A 12,058-nucleotide genomic window follows, 5' to 3' on the forward strand; every position below is an offset into this window, starting at 1 on the left:
CAACCGCTTCCGCCTGGCTGATTGACGGCGGTGTAGCCGAATCAGATGGCGAATAACGGCCATGTAGATTAATCAGACGATGATTGACAGCAGCCTGTTGAAGGGAGCTCATAGTCGAGGTGTGACCCGGTCCTGGCGCACACCATGACCGTAGCGATATCCAATGGGAGCCCGTAACTACCTTTCCCCGCCTCCCGAGACCTGATTGACTGGAATATGATCCAGTCATACATCGATATTGGCCGCGTGTTTGAAACGAACGTTGATTGACGACAATATGTCCAATGGGAACCGTGCATCCCGCGGCAGCTCCCGCCCAGAGCCAGTGATCGACGGCAGACCAGCCCAATAAATACCGCTGTCCGCGCTGGGTCCGCCCCTAAGAAGGCGGGCCGTTAGGAAGGGGGCGGGACCTGCGGTAGTGTGGTGTTTGTTCAGTCATGGCGGCCGCGGCTGAGGGCAGCGAGAGGGCGGCGGCGGCGGGAGAGGAGCGGCCGGGGCAGGCCCAGGCCGACAAGGGCAGCTTCGAGTGTAACATCTGCCTGGACACCGCCAGGGACGCGGTCATCAGCCTCTGCGGCCATTTATACTGGTCAGAGAGAGGGGGGGAGGACAGGGGTCTGGGGCTGTGTGGGTGGGGGGCGGGGGGGTGGCAGGGGGCTGTGTGGGTGGGGGGCGGGGGGGTGGCAGGGGGCTGTGTGGGTGGGGGGCGGGGGGTGGCAGGGGGCTGTGTGGGTGGGGGGCGGGGGGGTGGCAGGGGTCTGTGGGGGGCGGGGGGGGTGGCAGGGGTCTGTGGGGGGTGGGGGGGGTGGCAGGGGTCTGTGGGGGGTGGGGGGTGGGGGTGGGGGGTGGGGGGTGGGGGGGGTGGGGGTGGGGGGGGGGCGGGGGGGGTGGGGGGGTGGGGGCGGGGTGGGGGGTGGCGGGGGCCTGCGGGGGGGGGGCGGGGGGGCGGCGGGGTCTGCGGGGGGGCGGCGGGGGGCGGGGGTGGCGGCGGGGTCTGCGGGGGGGCGGCGGGGGGCGGGGTGGCGGCGGGGGTCTGCGGCGGGGTGGCGGGGGTCTGTGGGGGGTGGGGGGCGGGGGGGTGGCAGGGGTCTGTGGGGGGGTGGGGGGCGGGGGGGTGGCAGGGGTCTGTGGGGGGGTGGGGGCGTGTGGGTGGGGGGCGGGGGGGGCTGTGGGTGGGGGGCGGGGGGGCTGTGGCGGGGTGGGGGGCGTGTGGGTGGGGGGCGGGGGGGCTGTGGCGGGGTGGGGGGGCGTGTGGGTGGGGGGCGGGGGGCTGGTGGCGGGGTGGGGGGCGTGTGGGTGGGGGGCGGGGGGGCTGTGGCGTGGGAGGGGCGTGGGGGCTGTGTGGGGTGGGTGGGCGGGGGCGGGAGGGGCGTGGGGGCTGTGTGGGTGGGTGGGCGGGGGCGGCAGGGGCGTGGGGCTGTGTGGGTGGGTGGGCGGGGGGCGGCAGGGGCGTGGGGCTGTGTGGGTGGGTGGGCGGGGGCGGCAGGGGCGTGGGGGCTGTGTGGGTGGGGGGCGGGGGGGCAGAGGGCGTGGGGGCTGTGTGGGTGGGGGGCGGGGGGGCAGAGGCGTGGGTGCTGTGTGGGTGGGGGGCGGGGGGGCAGAGGCGTGGGAGGGGCGTGGGGGCTGTGTGGGTGGGTGGGGCGGGGGCGGCAGGGGCGTGGGAGGGGCGTGGGGGCTGTGTGGTGGGTGGGCGGGGGCGGCAGGGGCGTGGGGGCTGTGTGGTGGGGGGCGGGGGGGCAGAGGCGTGGGAGGGGCGTGGGGGCTGTGTGGGTGGGTGGGCGGGGGCGGCAGGGGCGTGGGGGCTGTGTGGGTGGGGGGCGGGGGGGCAGAGGCGTGGGAGGGGCGTGGGGGCTGTGTGGGTGGGTGGGCGGGGGCGGCAGGGGCGTGGGGGCTGTGTGGGTGGGGGGGCGGGGGGGGCGGCAAGGGGCGTGTGGGGCTGTGTGGGTGGGGGCGGGGGGGGGGCGGCAGGGGCGTGGGGGCTGTGTGGGTGGGGGGGCGGCAGGGTTGTGTGGGTGGGGGGCGGCAGGGGTCTGGGGGCTGTGTGGGTGGGGGGCGGGGGGCGGAGAGGTCTGGGGGCTGGGCGGGGGGGGCGGGCGGCGTCCGGGGGCTGTGTGGGCGGGGGTTGGGTGGCGGCGGGCGGCGTCCGGGGGCTGTGTGGGCGGGGGCGGGGGTTGGGTGGGGGGGGCGGGCGGCAGGGTGGCAATGGGTCGGGGGGGGTGGAGTCTGGGGGAGGGGTTTGTCTGGATCTCAGTGGGGGGAGGGGTGACTTGGGTTGTGGAGACGTCTGAGAGATGACAGTTTGTCTGGGACATGGGGTTGGGGGGCATTTTGTCCGGAACATGGGGTTGGAGGTGGGGCGACCGTGCCCGAGCCGTGGGGTTGGAGGGTGGCGGGGGTGGTGGGTACTGTGCTTGGCTGGTAACAGGGTGCCTGGGTCTTGCAGGGCCCTCAGGAACCGGTGTCGGAGTCTGTGCAGGTTTGGGGGCACCTCTAATGTGATAGATCCAGTGGGGAGCATCACCCACCACACTGTGCTGTTCTCAGCAACTTCTACCACTCCACCCTGTCCAGACCCCACTTGGGGATTTCTGTCAGATCTCCCAAAGAGAGCAGCCCCAACTTCCCCAACCTGTCCTCATCGCTGATGTTACCCATCCCTGGAACTATTGTTGTAAATTGTTTTTGTTCTGTCTCTGATGTATTCACATCTTCCTGGTGATGTGGGACAGCCAACTGAGGCCCTTGTTAATGATCAGCTTACCGCTGTAACTCGTCTCTTCCCCTGACCTCCCACTTTAACAATCTCTGCACGTACACACCAGGGCCCTCTGCTCCTGCGCTCATCAGTTTGACCCTCCCAGCAGGACTTTGCACATTTTCATTACTGTCTGGGTATAGAGGTTTCCTCTCAATTGCTCATCATGTCTTCTTGGTCACTTTCCATTTAGGGTTTCTGTCTCCCTCGCTCTTCTCCACACCCCCTGCCTCTCCCTCTTACATACATACTTCTGTTTGCAGTTTGGCCCCTGCTGGCAGAGTCAGCTTTCCTGCAATCAGGTTGTTGTTAAGTAATCACACTATTGTTAATCATAGAATCCGTACAGGGTGGAAACAGACCCTTCGGCCCAACAAGCCCACAACGAACCTCAGAGCATCCCACCCAGACCCATCCCCCTATAACCCACCTAATCTACACCTCACTGAACACTACAGGCAATTTCGCACGGCCAATCCACCCTAACCTGCACATCTTTGGACTGTGGTAGGAAACCGGAGCACCCGGAGGAAACCCCCACAGACACGGGGAGAATATGCAAACTCCGCACACAGTGGAACCTGGGTCCCTGGCACTGTCAGGCAGCAGTGCTAACCCCTGTGCCACCCTACTGATGACACGCCTTCCCTGCTAGCAATGGTAAGAGACCAGAGTCTTTGCTGTACAGCACATACAAGAGGAGGCCATTCAGCATCCCCAAAACCCCACCCATGTCAGACAGTGACCCAGTTCCATACCCTGTGCCTGTGCTGTTTCCCTGGAGACTGAAAAATGTTTTCAATCCACTGTCCGTGTGTGTTTTTAGACAATGATGAGGTTCTGCACCCAGCAGTCTTCCACATCTTAATGCAGCTGGCTGTTTGGAGAATAGGCTCTTTGGCTAAATCTGTAACTGTCAGAAAACCAGTACTCCAGCCACACCCACCCACTTGCCCACATCCCTGCTTCTACTAGTTCCTACGGAGCGGCTCTAACCTAACACTGTTCTTTATTGCTGTTGTCAGGTATGTTTATCAGACTGTAGAGGATGTGTTAAGCTACTGTCACTTTGGGGCCTCTGTTAGGTCACTCATTTAATGGTTTCTAACAAAAACAGAAGTTGCTAGAAAAGCTCAGCAGGTCTGGCAGCATCTGAGAAGATCAGAGTTATTAACGCTTCAGGTCCGGTGACCCTTCCTCAGAAACAGACATGAAACGTTAACTCTGATTTTTTTTTTCTTCCCAGATGCTGCCAGACCTGCTGAGCTTTTCCAGCAACTTCTGTTTTTGTTCCTGATTTACAGCATCTGCAGTTCTTTCGGTCTTTACAATGATTTCTAACATTGTATTTCTCTCTCTGTCTCTCTTGGTTGTCGGCTCCCTGGTGTCACCTACAGTTGGCCATGTCTCCATCAGGTGAGAGTCATTAGATACGCTGCATCTCTCCCTGCCTTCAGCTTTAGCAGTAATTAGTGTGAAACACTGCCTCCTGCACCCACTGCGCAACCCCCACCAAAGTCCCTACAGGTCCTTTGGCCCATCCTGTCCATGCTGGCCAGCTTTCCTCAGCTGGGCTAGTCCAATTTGTCTGTGTTTTCCAATGTTTTCCGGACTGGAGAGCCAGCCTAATGAAAAAATTCCTGGTGCACACTGGGAACTGTTAGCCCTCCTGCTGTACACATGGGTACTGCCTGAGTTTATGTTGAGGCCATTTCTTTGAGTGTAGAACAGTACAGCACATTATAGGCCCTCCGTTGCAGGATGTTGTGCCAACCTATTATCCTACTAAGATCAAACTACCCTACATACCCTACATTTTCCTATCCTCCATGTGGCTATCCAAGAGTCGTTTAGAAGTCTCTAAAGTATCTGACTCCACTACCCCTGCTGGCAGCACATTCCACACGCCCACCACTGTGTAAAGAATCTACCTCTGACATCTCCTGTCCCTTCCTCCAGTCACCTTAAAATTATGCCCCCTTGTAATGGTCTTTATGCCCTGGGAAAAAGCCTCACTATCCACTCTCTCTCTGTCTCTCATCATCTTGTAAACCTCTATCAAGTCACCTCTCATCCTTCTTCGCTCCAATGCAAAAAGCCCTTGTTCCCTCAACCTCTCCTGATAAGGCCTGCCCTCCAGTCCAGGCAGCAACCCAGTAAATCTCTGCACCGTCTCTAAAGCTTCTACAGCTTTCCCATCATGAGGTGACCAGAACTGAACACAGCATTTCAAGTGTGGTCTGACTGGTGTGTGTTCCCCTCACGTTACCTAGCAGATCACTTAGCTTCAGCAGCAGCACCCCCCAAAAACCCCCGGCAGTGTGCTCTAGCCTCCTACCACTCTTCTGCATTTTTAAAACAAAAACTTGCCCCTCACTTCACCAATGTGTGTCACCTACGCAGGACATTGTCTGTCTGCAGCGCTGCAGTTCTCTCTGTAGTTGATGCTACCTACAGATCCTGCACTCTTCCTTGACCACCTTGTGTGGAGGAACCTTTAACAGCCAATACTGTCCTCCTTTCAGCCAGGACACTTGTGTTGTCAAGTCCTAGTGCTGTCCATAAGACACAGGCATGGAAGTAAGGCCATTTGGCCCATTGAGCCCACTCCCCTATTTAATCATGGCCGATGGGCATTTCAACGCCACTTCCCTGCACTCTCCCCGTAGCCCTTGGTTCTTTGTGAGATCAAAAATTTGTCAGACTCTGCCTTGAAGACATTTAACGTCCCGTGGAGACATTTAACGTCCCGTGGAGACATTTAACGTCCCGTGGAGACATTTAACGTCCCGTGGAGACATTTAACGTCCCGTGCTCATTAGCACCTTCTGCTCAGCCGGCTTGTGTCTGTCTGGGTGTCCACACGCTGGCACCCTGTACTCCCGTCTTCTCTGACCCTGCCGCTCACACCTTGTTATTTCTCATAGAACTGTACAGCCCTTTGGCCCATAATGTTGTGCCAGACATGACGCCAAATTAATATAGTCCCATCTGCCAGCCTGTGATCCATATCCTTCCATTCCTTGCATATTTGAGGGTTTATCTAAAAGCGCCTTGATCACCTCTTTCATATCTGCCTGCCCCCACCACCACCCCCTGGCAGTGTGTTCTAGCCTCCTACCACTCTTCTGCGTTTTTAAACCAAAAACTTGCCCCTCACTTCTCCTCAGGCTGAATTTTTCTCACTGCTCATCGTGTTCTGAGAGCTTCTTCTCTAACCTTACCTCCTGGCTCCCACATCTTGGCTATTTTCCAGCTGGGAATGGGGCTCGCTTGGGGGGTGGCTGTGTCTGTTTGGATGCTGGGAACTGTGCGGAGTTTGGGTGTCGAGATGCAGCCTGGGTCACGGAACCCGGAATGACCCTGCATAGTGCGTGGGCGTAGCTGGATCCAGGCCTATGTTGCTGCTGACTGTGTGAACCCTCTCTCTGACTGCACCCTTCGTCCTTCCCCAGTGGCTAGAGATGAGACCGAATCGGAAAGAATGTCCCGTCTGCAAAGCTGGTATCAGTCAGGAGAAGGTTATCCCCCTGTATGGGAGAGGCAGCAGCAGTGAGCAAGATCCCAGGTACGTTCTACCCCCCCCCCACCCCCACCAAACCTCACCAAAGGCCCAACCCTTGGCGGGGGCGGGGAGAAGCAGTTTATTAAGGGCAGGGCAGGGTGGGGAGGGAGCGAGCGAGAGTGACGGGGTTGGTGGGTGAGACTCTGAGGGTCCTGGGGATGGGATGGGGTGAGGTGAGGGGTTGGTGGCGGGGGGAGGCGCAGGCAATGGATTGTAGGGAGCACAGAGGATGGGAGAGTGGTCGGTGCTGTTTTCCTTGGAGCAGGGAGGAGCTGAGCTAACGGACCTCGGAACGGTTTTGATGGAACAGGTCGGGGAAACTGTTTGCGGGATGGCCCTTGCGCAGAGAGGGCGGGAATGCAAGGCACTTGGTTAAAGAACCCTGAGAGAGGAGAGTATCTTAAACGAAGTGGCAAGTCATTGTGGTCAGGGACATGCTGCCTTGAAAGGGCAGTGGCAGTAGATTCAACAGCAATGTTCAGAAGGGGGCTTCAGGAAGACAAAAGAGTGTGGGATCATTTACATGTGGTACGGTGGCTCGATCTCACCCTCGGGTGACTGTCTGTGCAAAGTTTGCACATTCTCCTCGTGTCTGCGTGGGTTTCCTCTGGGTGCTCCGGTTCCCTCCCACAGTCCCAAAGATGTGCAGGCTAGGTTGGATTGGCCGTGGAAATGTGGGTTTACGGAGTTAGGAGATGAGATGCTGTTCAGAGGAGAATGTAGGTACCGACGTGTGGCTCGGTTTAGACTGATGTGTGTTCCCCATCACTCGCATGCTCTTTCTGTTGCACACTGTTTCTCATCCTGTCTGCCTCCTTCTCCCCACACCCCCCCCCCCCCCACCTTATTCCCCTTGTGCCCTGCCCTCAACCCCTCACTTTCGCCTTGTTGATAGGACTGATGGTCTACTGCTGGATCAACTGCACCATTTCAGATCAGGAAAGATCCCTATTCTAAAAGTACCTTCTCTTCACTTTCACAGACTGAAGACTCCACCCAGACCACAAGGTCAGAGAACCGAAGCTGAGAATAGAGGGGTAATTCGTCATGTTTCTCATTACTGCCGCTCACATTGGCCGTTCGTACACGAAACACAGGGGTCTTGTGCTAACCGCTGGTTGGCGTCGCTGTCTACTAGGCAGCCCCTCCGAGCCCCTCACCATCCTGACTTGGAAATATATCAGCTGTACCTCCAGTGTTGCTGGGTCTAAATCCTGGAATTCCCTTCAAGGGACGTTGTGGGTCAACCCACAGCACATGGACTGCTGGGGTTTGAGAAGGAAGCTCACTCCCACCTTCTCAAGGGGGCAACAAATGCTAGGCTGTGGGTTAATAGATGTGGTGGAAGTTGCAGGCAGTTGCCAGATGGAGGTGATAATGGAGAGGCGTGAGGTGCTGTAGAGATACATGGCTGTGAAGGAGATTTGGGCGAGTGCAGGAGCAGATTGGATTGAGTAATGCTATCCCCAGTGCCTGATGGTTTTGGGATGGGAAGGATGGGGGCGCAGGGTCCAAGGGGAGAGGGACAGGGGAAGAACGTGGCGACAAGATGAGTAATGACCCTAGGCTCCCTGCCCAAAAGCATAGGGTGAAGGGTGGACAGGGAGAGAGATGGTGAAGAGGAATGGGACTGACTGGACTGTACAGACTTCTATTTGAGGGGCAGAATGGCCTATTGCAGGGTAAACAACTGATGGTCTGGTTACCCTTTAACCACCCCCCCCCCCCCCCCCCCCCCCCCCCCCCAGGGGTCTGTGCAGTGTCTACAATTACCCCCCTGCCGACACAGGTGTCTCTAGGGAATTGATAACCCTTCTCCTGCCGACCCCCACCAAATCCTCCCTGTGTCCTGTGTAATCTTCTCCCTTCCTCAACCACCTGTCATCACATTCGGGGCAGTGATATCGGGCTTTATCCCTGCGACGGCTACCCCGTCCTCTCAGTGAACTGAGTGTGATGTCTTTTCCCATCCTTCTCCTCTCCTGCTCCCCCCCCCCCCCCCCCGCCCCCCCAACCCATTCCCCTCCTACCGTTCGGCCTCTCCCCCTCGGTCCTGACAGAGAACAGAATGTGATCTCTCTCTGTCTCCCCCAGAGTTTCCAGGGATTTGGAGACACTGGATTCCATATGTCCTTTGGAATTGGAGCATTTCCTTTCGGATTCTTCACAACAGTCTTCAATTCCAGTGAGAACAGACAGAGAGCAGGTGAGACAGTGGATTTCTAACCTTGTGAGAGACTGGGAAGGGACAGGGAACCTCAATACTACGGCTTAAACGCCTCGGGGACAGTACACTGACAGTAACACGTGGTGTTTAAACGCCTCGGGGACAGTGTGACAGTAACACGTGTTTAAACGCCTCGGGGACAGTGTGACAGTAACACGCGGTGTTTAAACGCCTCGGGGACAGTGTGACAGTAACACGTGTTTAAACGCCTCGGGGACAGTGTGACAGTAACACGCGGTGTTTAAACGCCTCGGGGACAGTGTGACAGTAACATGCGGTGTTTAAACGCCTCGGGGACAGTGTGACAGTAACACGCGGTGTTTAAACACTTCATCAGATTCATTTCTTCATATTAAGGGTAAGCAGCATCTCAGTGAGTTTTTGTACCCTGGGTGGAGTTCTGTTTATAGTTTTGCATTATTAACAGCAGTATTCAGTGAGTATGAATTAGTTACAGTTGAGCCAAAGTGGGATGCAGAGTGTTGTTAGATACAGCGCGTAGCTCCCCCAAATCTCCCAGACACTGGCTAGAAAATATCAATATCTGCTGCATAATCTCCTGGAGACAGTTTGGGGTTGGGAAAGGGGTGTAGAGAGATGCAGTGAGGGGATGGGGTGTTGCAGAGCAAGATACAGATGTGGAGTAGGGGTCAGAGAGATGCAGTGAGACACGGCGTGCGGCAGAGGGAGGGGCCAGAGACTGAAGACAGGGTGGTGTGGAGAGATGGGCAGGGTGACGTGGCGGGGTAAGGTAGAGACAGGTGCAGGGAGAGTGGGCGTGTGTGAGAGATGGTTATTACCTGGGATGGAGGGAGAGGGCCCTCTCTGGTTATGGTGTGGTGTGATGTTGCATTTTGGAGTTGTGTGTCAGGGGAGCGGTGTGTGTCTCCTTCCCAAATCCTGATCCTCTGTAAACCCTGTTCCCTTGTTTTTAAGACAATGACCGGCACCATCCATCCAATGGGGGCCTAGACTGGGACAACTACTTTGGGCCGATCCGAGGTGTCAACAACAGCAACAACTGGGACTCACTCTTTCTGTTTGTGGCCATCTTTTTCTTCTTCTGGCTGCTCAGCGTGTGACTGCCTGAAACGTTCTGGGTACAAATGTGGGCAAAGATTTCCTGTAATCTATTGGGGGGTTCATACTGATCAATAAATGCCAAAGCCAACCAGAAACCAAATTCCCTGCCAGCCACATTCCCCCCAACAACTCCCACCCTGTCTATATTTCCTCTGATACGGGACTCAAGTAAAGGAGCTTCACCTGTATGTAATTTAGGAAATGCACTGAGGTTGCTGAGCAGGTTGGCTGGTACAGATTGTGGCAGCTCAGCCTGGATTTTCTCCACATTGTATGGTGGCCAGTGAAGGAGTAAAGCTCCTCTTGCTCCCTTATTCTCTCACCTTCACCCCCTCTGCTTGTCTGTCTCTCTCTCTCTGTCTCGCCTCCTCTCTGTCTGTCTGTGTGTCTCTCTCTCTCTTGCCCCCCCCCCCCCCACCACTGTCTGTCTGGTCCCCTCTGCCTGCCTGCCTGTGTCTCTCTCTCGCCCCCTCTGCCTGTCTGTGTCTCTCTCGCCCCCTCTGCCTGTCTGTCTGTGTCTCTCTCTCTCTCTCTCGCCCCCCCCCCCCCCCCCCCCTCCCCTGGTCTGGCTCCCTGTGTCTGTCTCTCTCACCCCCCTCTGCCTGCCTGCCTGCGTGTGTGTGTCTCTCTCGCGCCCCCCCGGGTTCAGTTTGTGTCTCTCAGACTGTTAGCTCTGGTATCCGTCACACTGCCACATCATTTCCTCATGGAAATGGTGGCACCTCTGATTTCCAAATCTCAGTCAGGAATCTCTCTGGTGCTCCTACATTTCCCTGATAGACTGTCACACAGATGGCTGTCCGTAATGGAGACGGAGACAGAGCGTGAACGAGAGAGAAAGACAGACAGACAGACAAACAAACAATGGGCAAGTCTTCTCTTAGTGCCGTATAAACCTTCAACCTGTCACTGAGCAAGTCAGTGTCTGGGGAGTGAGGGTCTGCCCCTGACTGCTGTGTTTTGTCTTCTATCCCTCGCTCACCTGATGCTGTTATCTATCCCTGTCTTTCCATGCTGTGTCTTTGGGTTGTGAGGCCCAGTCTCCTGCTGGTTGCCCTGCGAGGCAGAAAGAAACCATGAGGTATAATCTTCTCACTATTGACCCACTGGTCATGGAGCCTTAGAAAACCTTGCCGTTCCCGTTTGTTTACAACAGTGCCTGCAGTTTTCAAACCAATCAATTGTAGCTAGTGCAGACAGCTTCTACAGGGCACTCAAGACAAAGTACCAAACAAGGCATCATGAATTTAAACTCAAATATCACTGCGGGTGAAATGTTGATAACAGCCAACTCCCTGCAGTGCCCACTGCTTCAAACAGAATCTCAGCATATCTCTTAGATTGACTTGAATTGAGGATGTGTGGATGCCATGAAGGAAGGTTAATAAAAGTCAGCCCTGCAGAATCCCAATGTCAGTGATTGTTGGAAATGAGCAGATATTCCCTATTCCCCATTTACCCTCATGTTGAACAAACGTTCTGTCTGAGGGTTTAAAATAAATATAATCCAGCAGTTAGCAGCTGCTCACTTGTCAACTGGTTTTTCTCTGCAGAGGGTTGACATCGATCCTCTGAGCCTCAGTAATCAGGTTAGCCATTAATCTCATCGGACAGGGGTTGACGTATCATGTTTATCAAGAACAGAAAACCATGTGTTGAAAAAACAAAATAAAACATGGAAAATAATGCCCATGACCTGTACTAAGACAGCTGGCTGCTAAGGGGTCATGTCTAGTTTTGGCGGTCTGTACTGGTGCCCTGTATCCATCCCCACACACACACCCCTTCTTCTATCTGTCTGCAAATGTGTATTGCTCAACTTCATAAATTCTTCTGTGCAGTAGGCTTGGGTAGTTCCTGCATCTGTTAAAAATCACCTTCCCTGCTTCAGTATTAACACTTGTTTGCACTTTAAAATAGCCTCTTTCTAGATCATTAACCATAACAAAATGAGCTATGACCAGTTATTCCCAAACTGTCTCGGCCTCCTGACCACACAGAATTTGACCTGAGATGGCCAGGGTTGGGGGGGGGTGGTGGGAGAGAGAGAGAGAAAAAAAAAAATCCCTGGCCAAATTTTCAAGTTTCTGCAGTGTGTTGCCATTTCCTCTAGTCAGAAACCCGGACTGGTGATGGGAGTTGGGGCCGAGGGGATAGGAAACAGATTGACACTGGGTTTAAGCTGTAGTCCACACCCTGTTCTGATCCTGCCCAAACTCCTCATGGCACATTTCAGTCAGTGAAGAGGTAGTAGATTCTGTACATCATAATTGAGTTGATTTGACAAACCCTAGCTGATGCTAATCATTTTAATGTTTAACATAGGATGTTCTGGTTTCCTGAATAAACACATCTCAATTATAGAATAGAGACCATTGGATTGTCTACTTTTGTGTGTATGTGTGTTTTTTTTTAAATAGATGCT

General features: G+C 55.8%; 1 protein-coding gene across 1 annotated transcript; it reads left to right on the forward strand.

Annotated features, from left to right (window-relative positions):
- The first annotated feature begins 407 nt into the window (after positions 1-407).
- rnf5 (ring finger protein 5) lies at positions 408-12,005 on the forward strand. The gene is made up of 6 exons (XM_048520137.2): positions 408-592; positions 4,156-4,174; positions 6,214-6,326; positions 7,306-7,360; positions 8,418-8,529; positions 9,487-12,005. The coding sequence occupies exons 1-6, from the start codon at positions 441-443 to the stop codon at positions 9,630-9,632; spliced, it is 597 nt and encodes a 198-aa protein (XP_048376094.1). The 5' UTR covers positions 408-440; the 3' UTR covers positions 9,633-12,005.
- The last annotated feature ends 53 nt before the right edge of the window (positions 12,006-12,058 follow it).

This window comes from Stegostoma tigrinum, chromosome 34, assembly GCF_030684315.1.
Source record: "Stegostoma tigrinum isolate sSteTig4 chromosome 34, sSteTig4.hap1, whole genome shotgun sequence".
Classification (NCBI taxonomy): Eukaryota; Metazoa; Chordata; class Chondrichthyes; order Orectolobiformes; family Stegostomatidae; genus Stegostoma; species Stegostoma tigrinum.

Bases quoted from the DNA above. Each gene is read 5' to 3' on its own strand.
- rnf5 (XM_048520137.2), top strand. From the start codon at position 441: ATGGCGGCCGCGGCTGAGGGCAGCGAGAGGGCGGCGGCGGCGGGAGAG. The intron at 6,327-7,305 runs GTACGTTCTACC...TCACTTTCACAG, and splicing joins AGCAGTGAGCAAGATCCCAG to ACTGAAGACTCCACCCAGAC. The intron at 8,530-9,486 runs GTGAGACAGTGG...CTTGTTTTTAAG, and splicing joins TGAGAACAGACAGAGAGCAG to ACAATGACCGGCACCATCCA.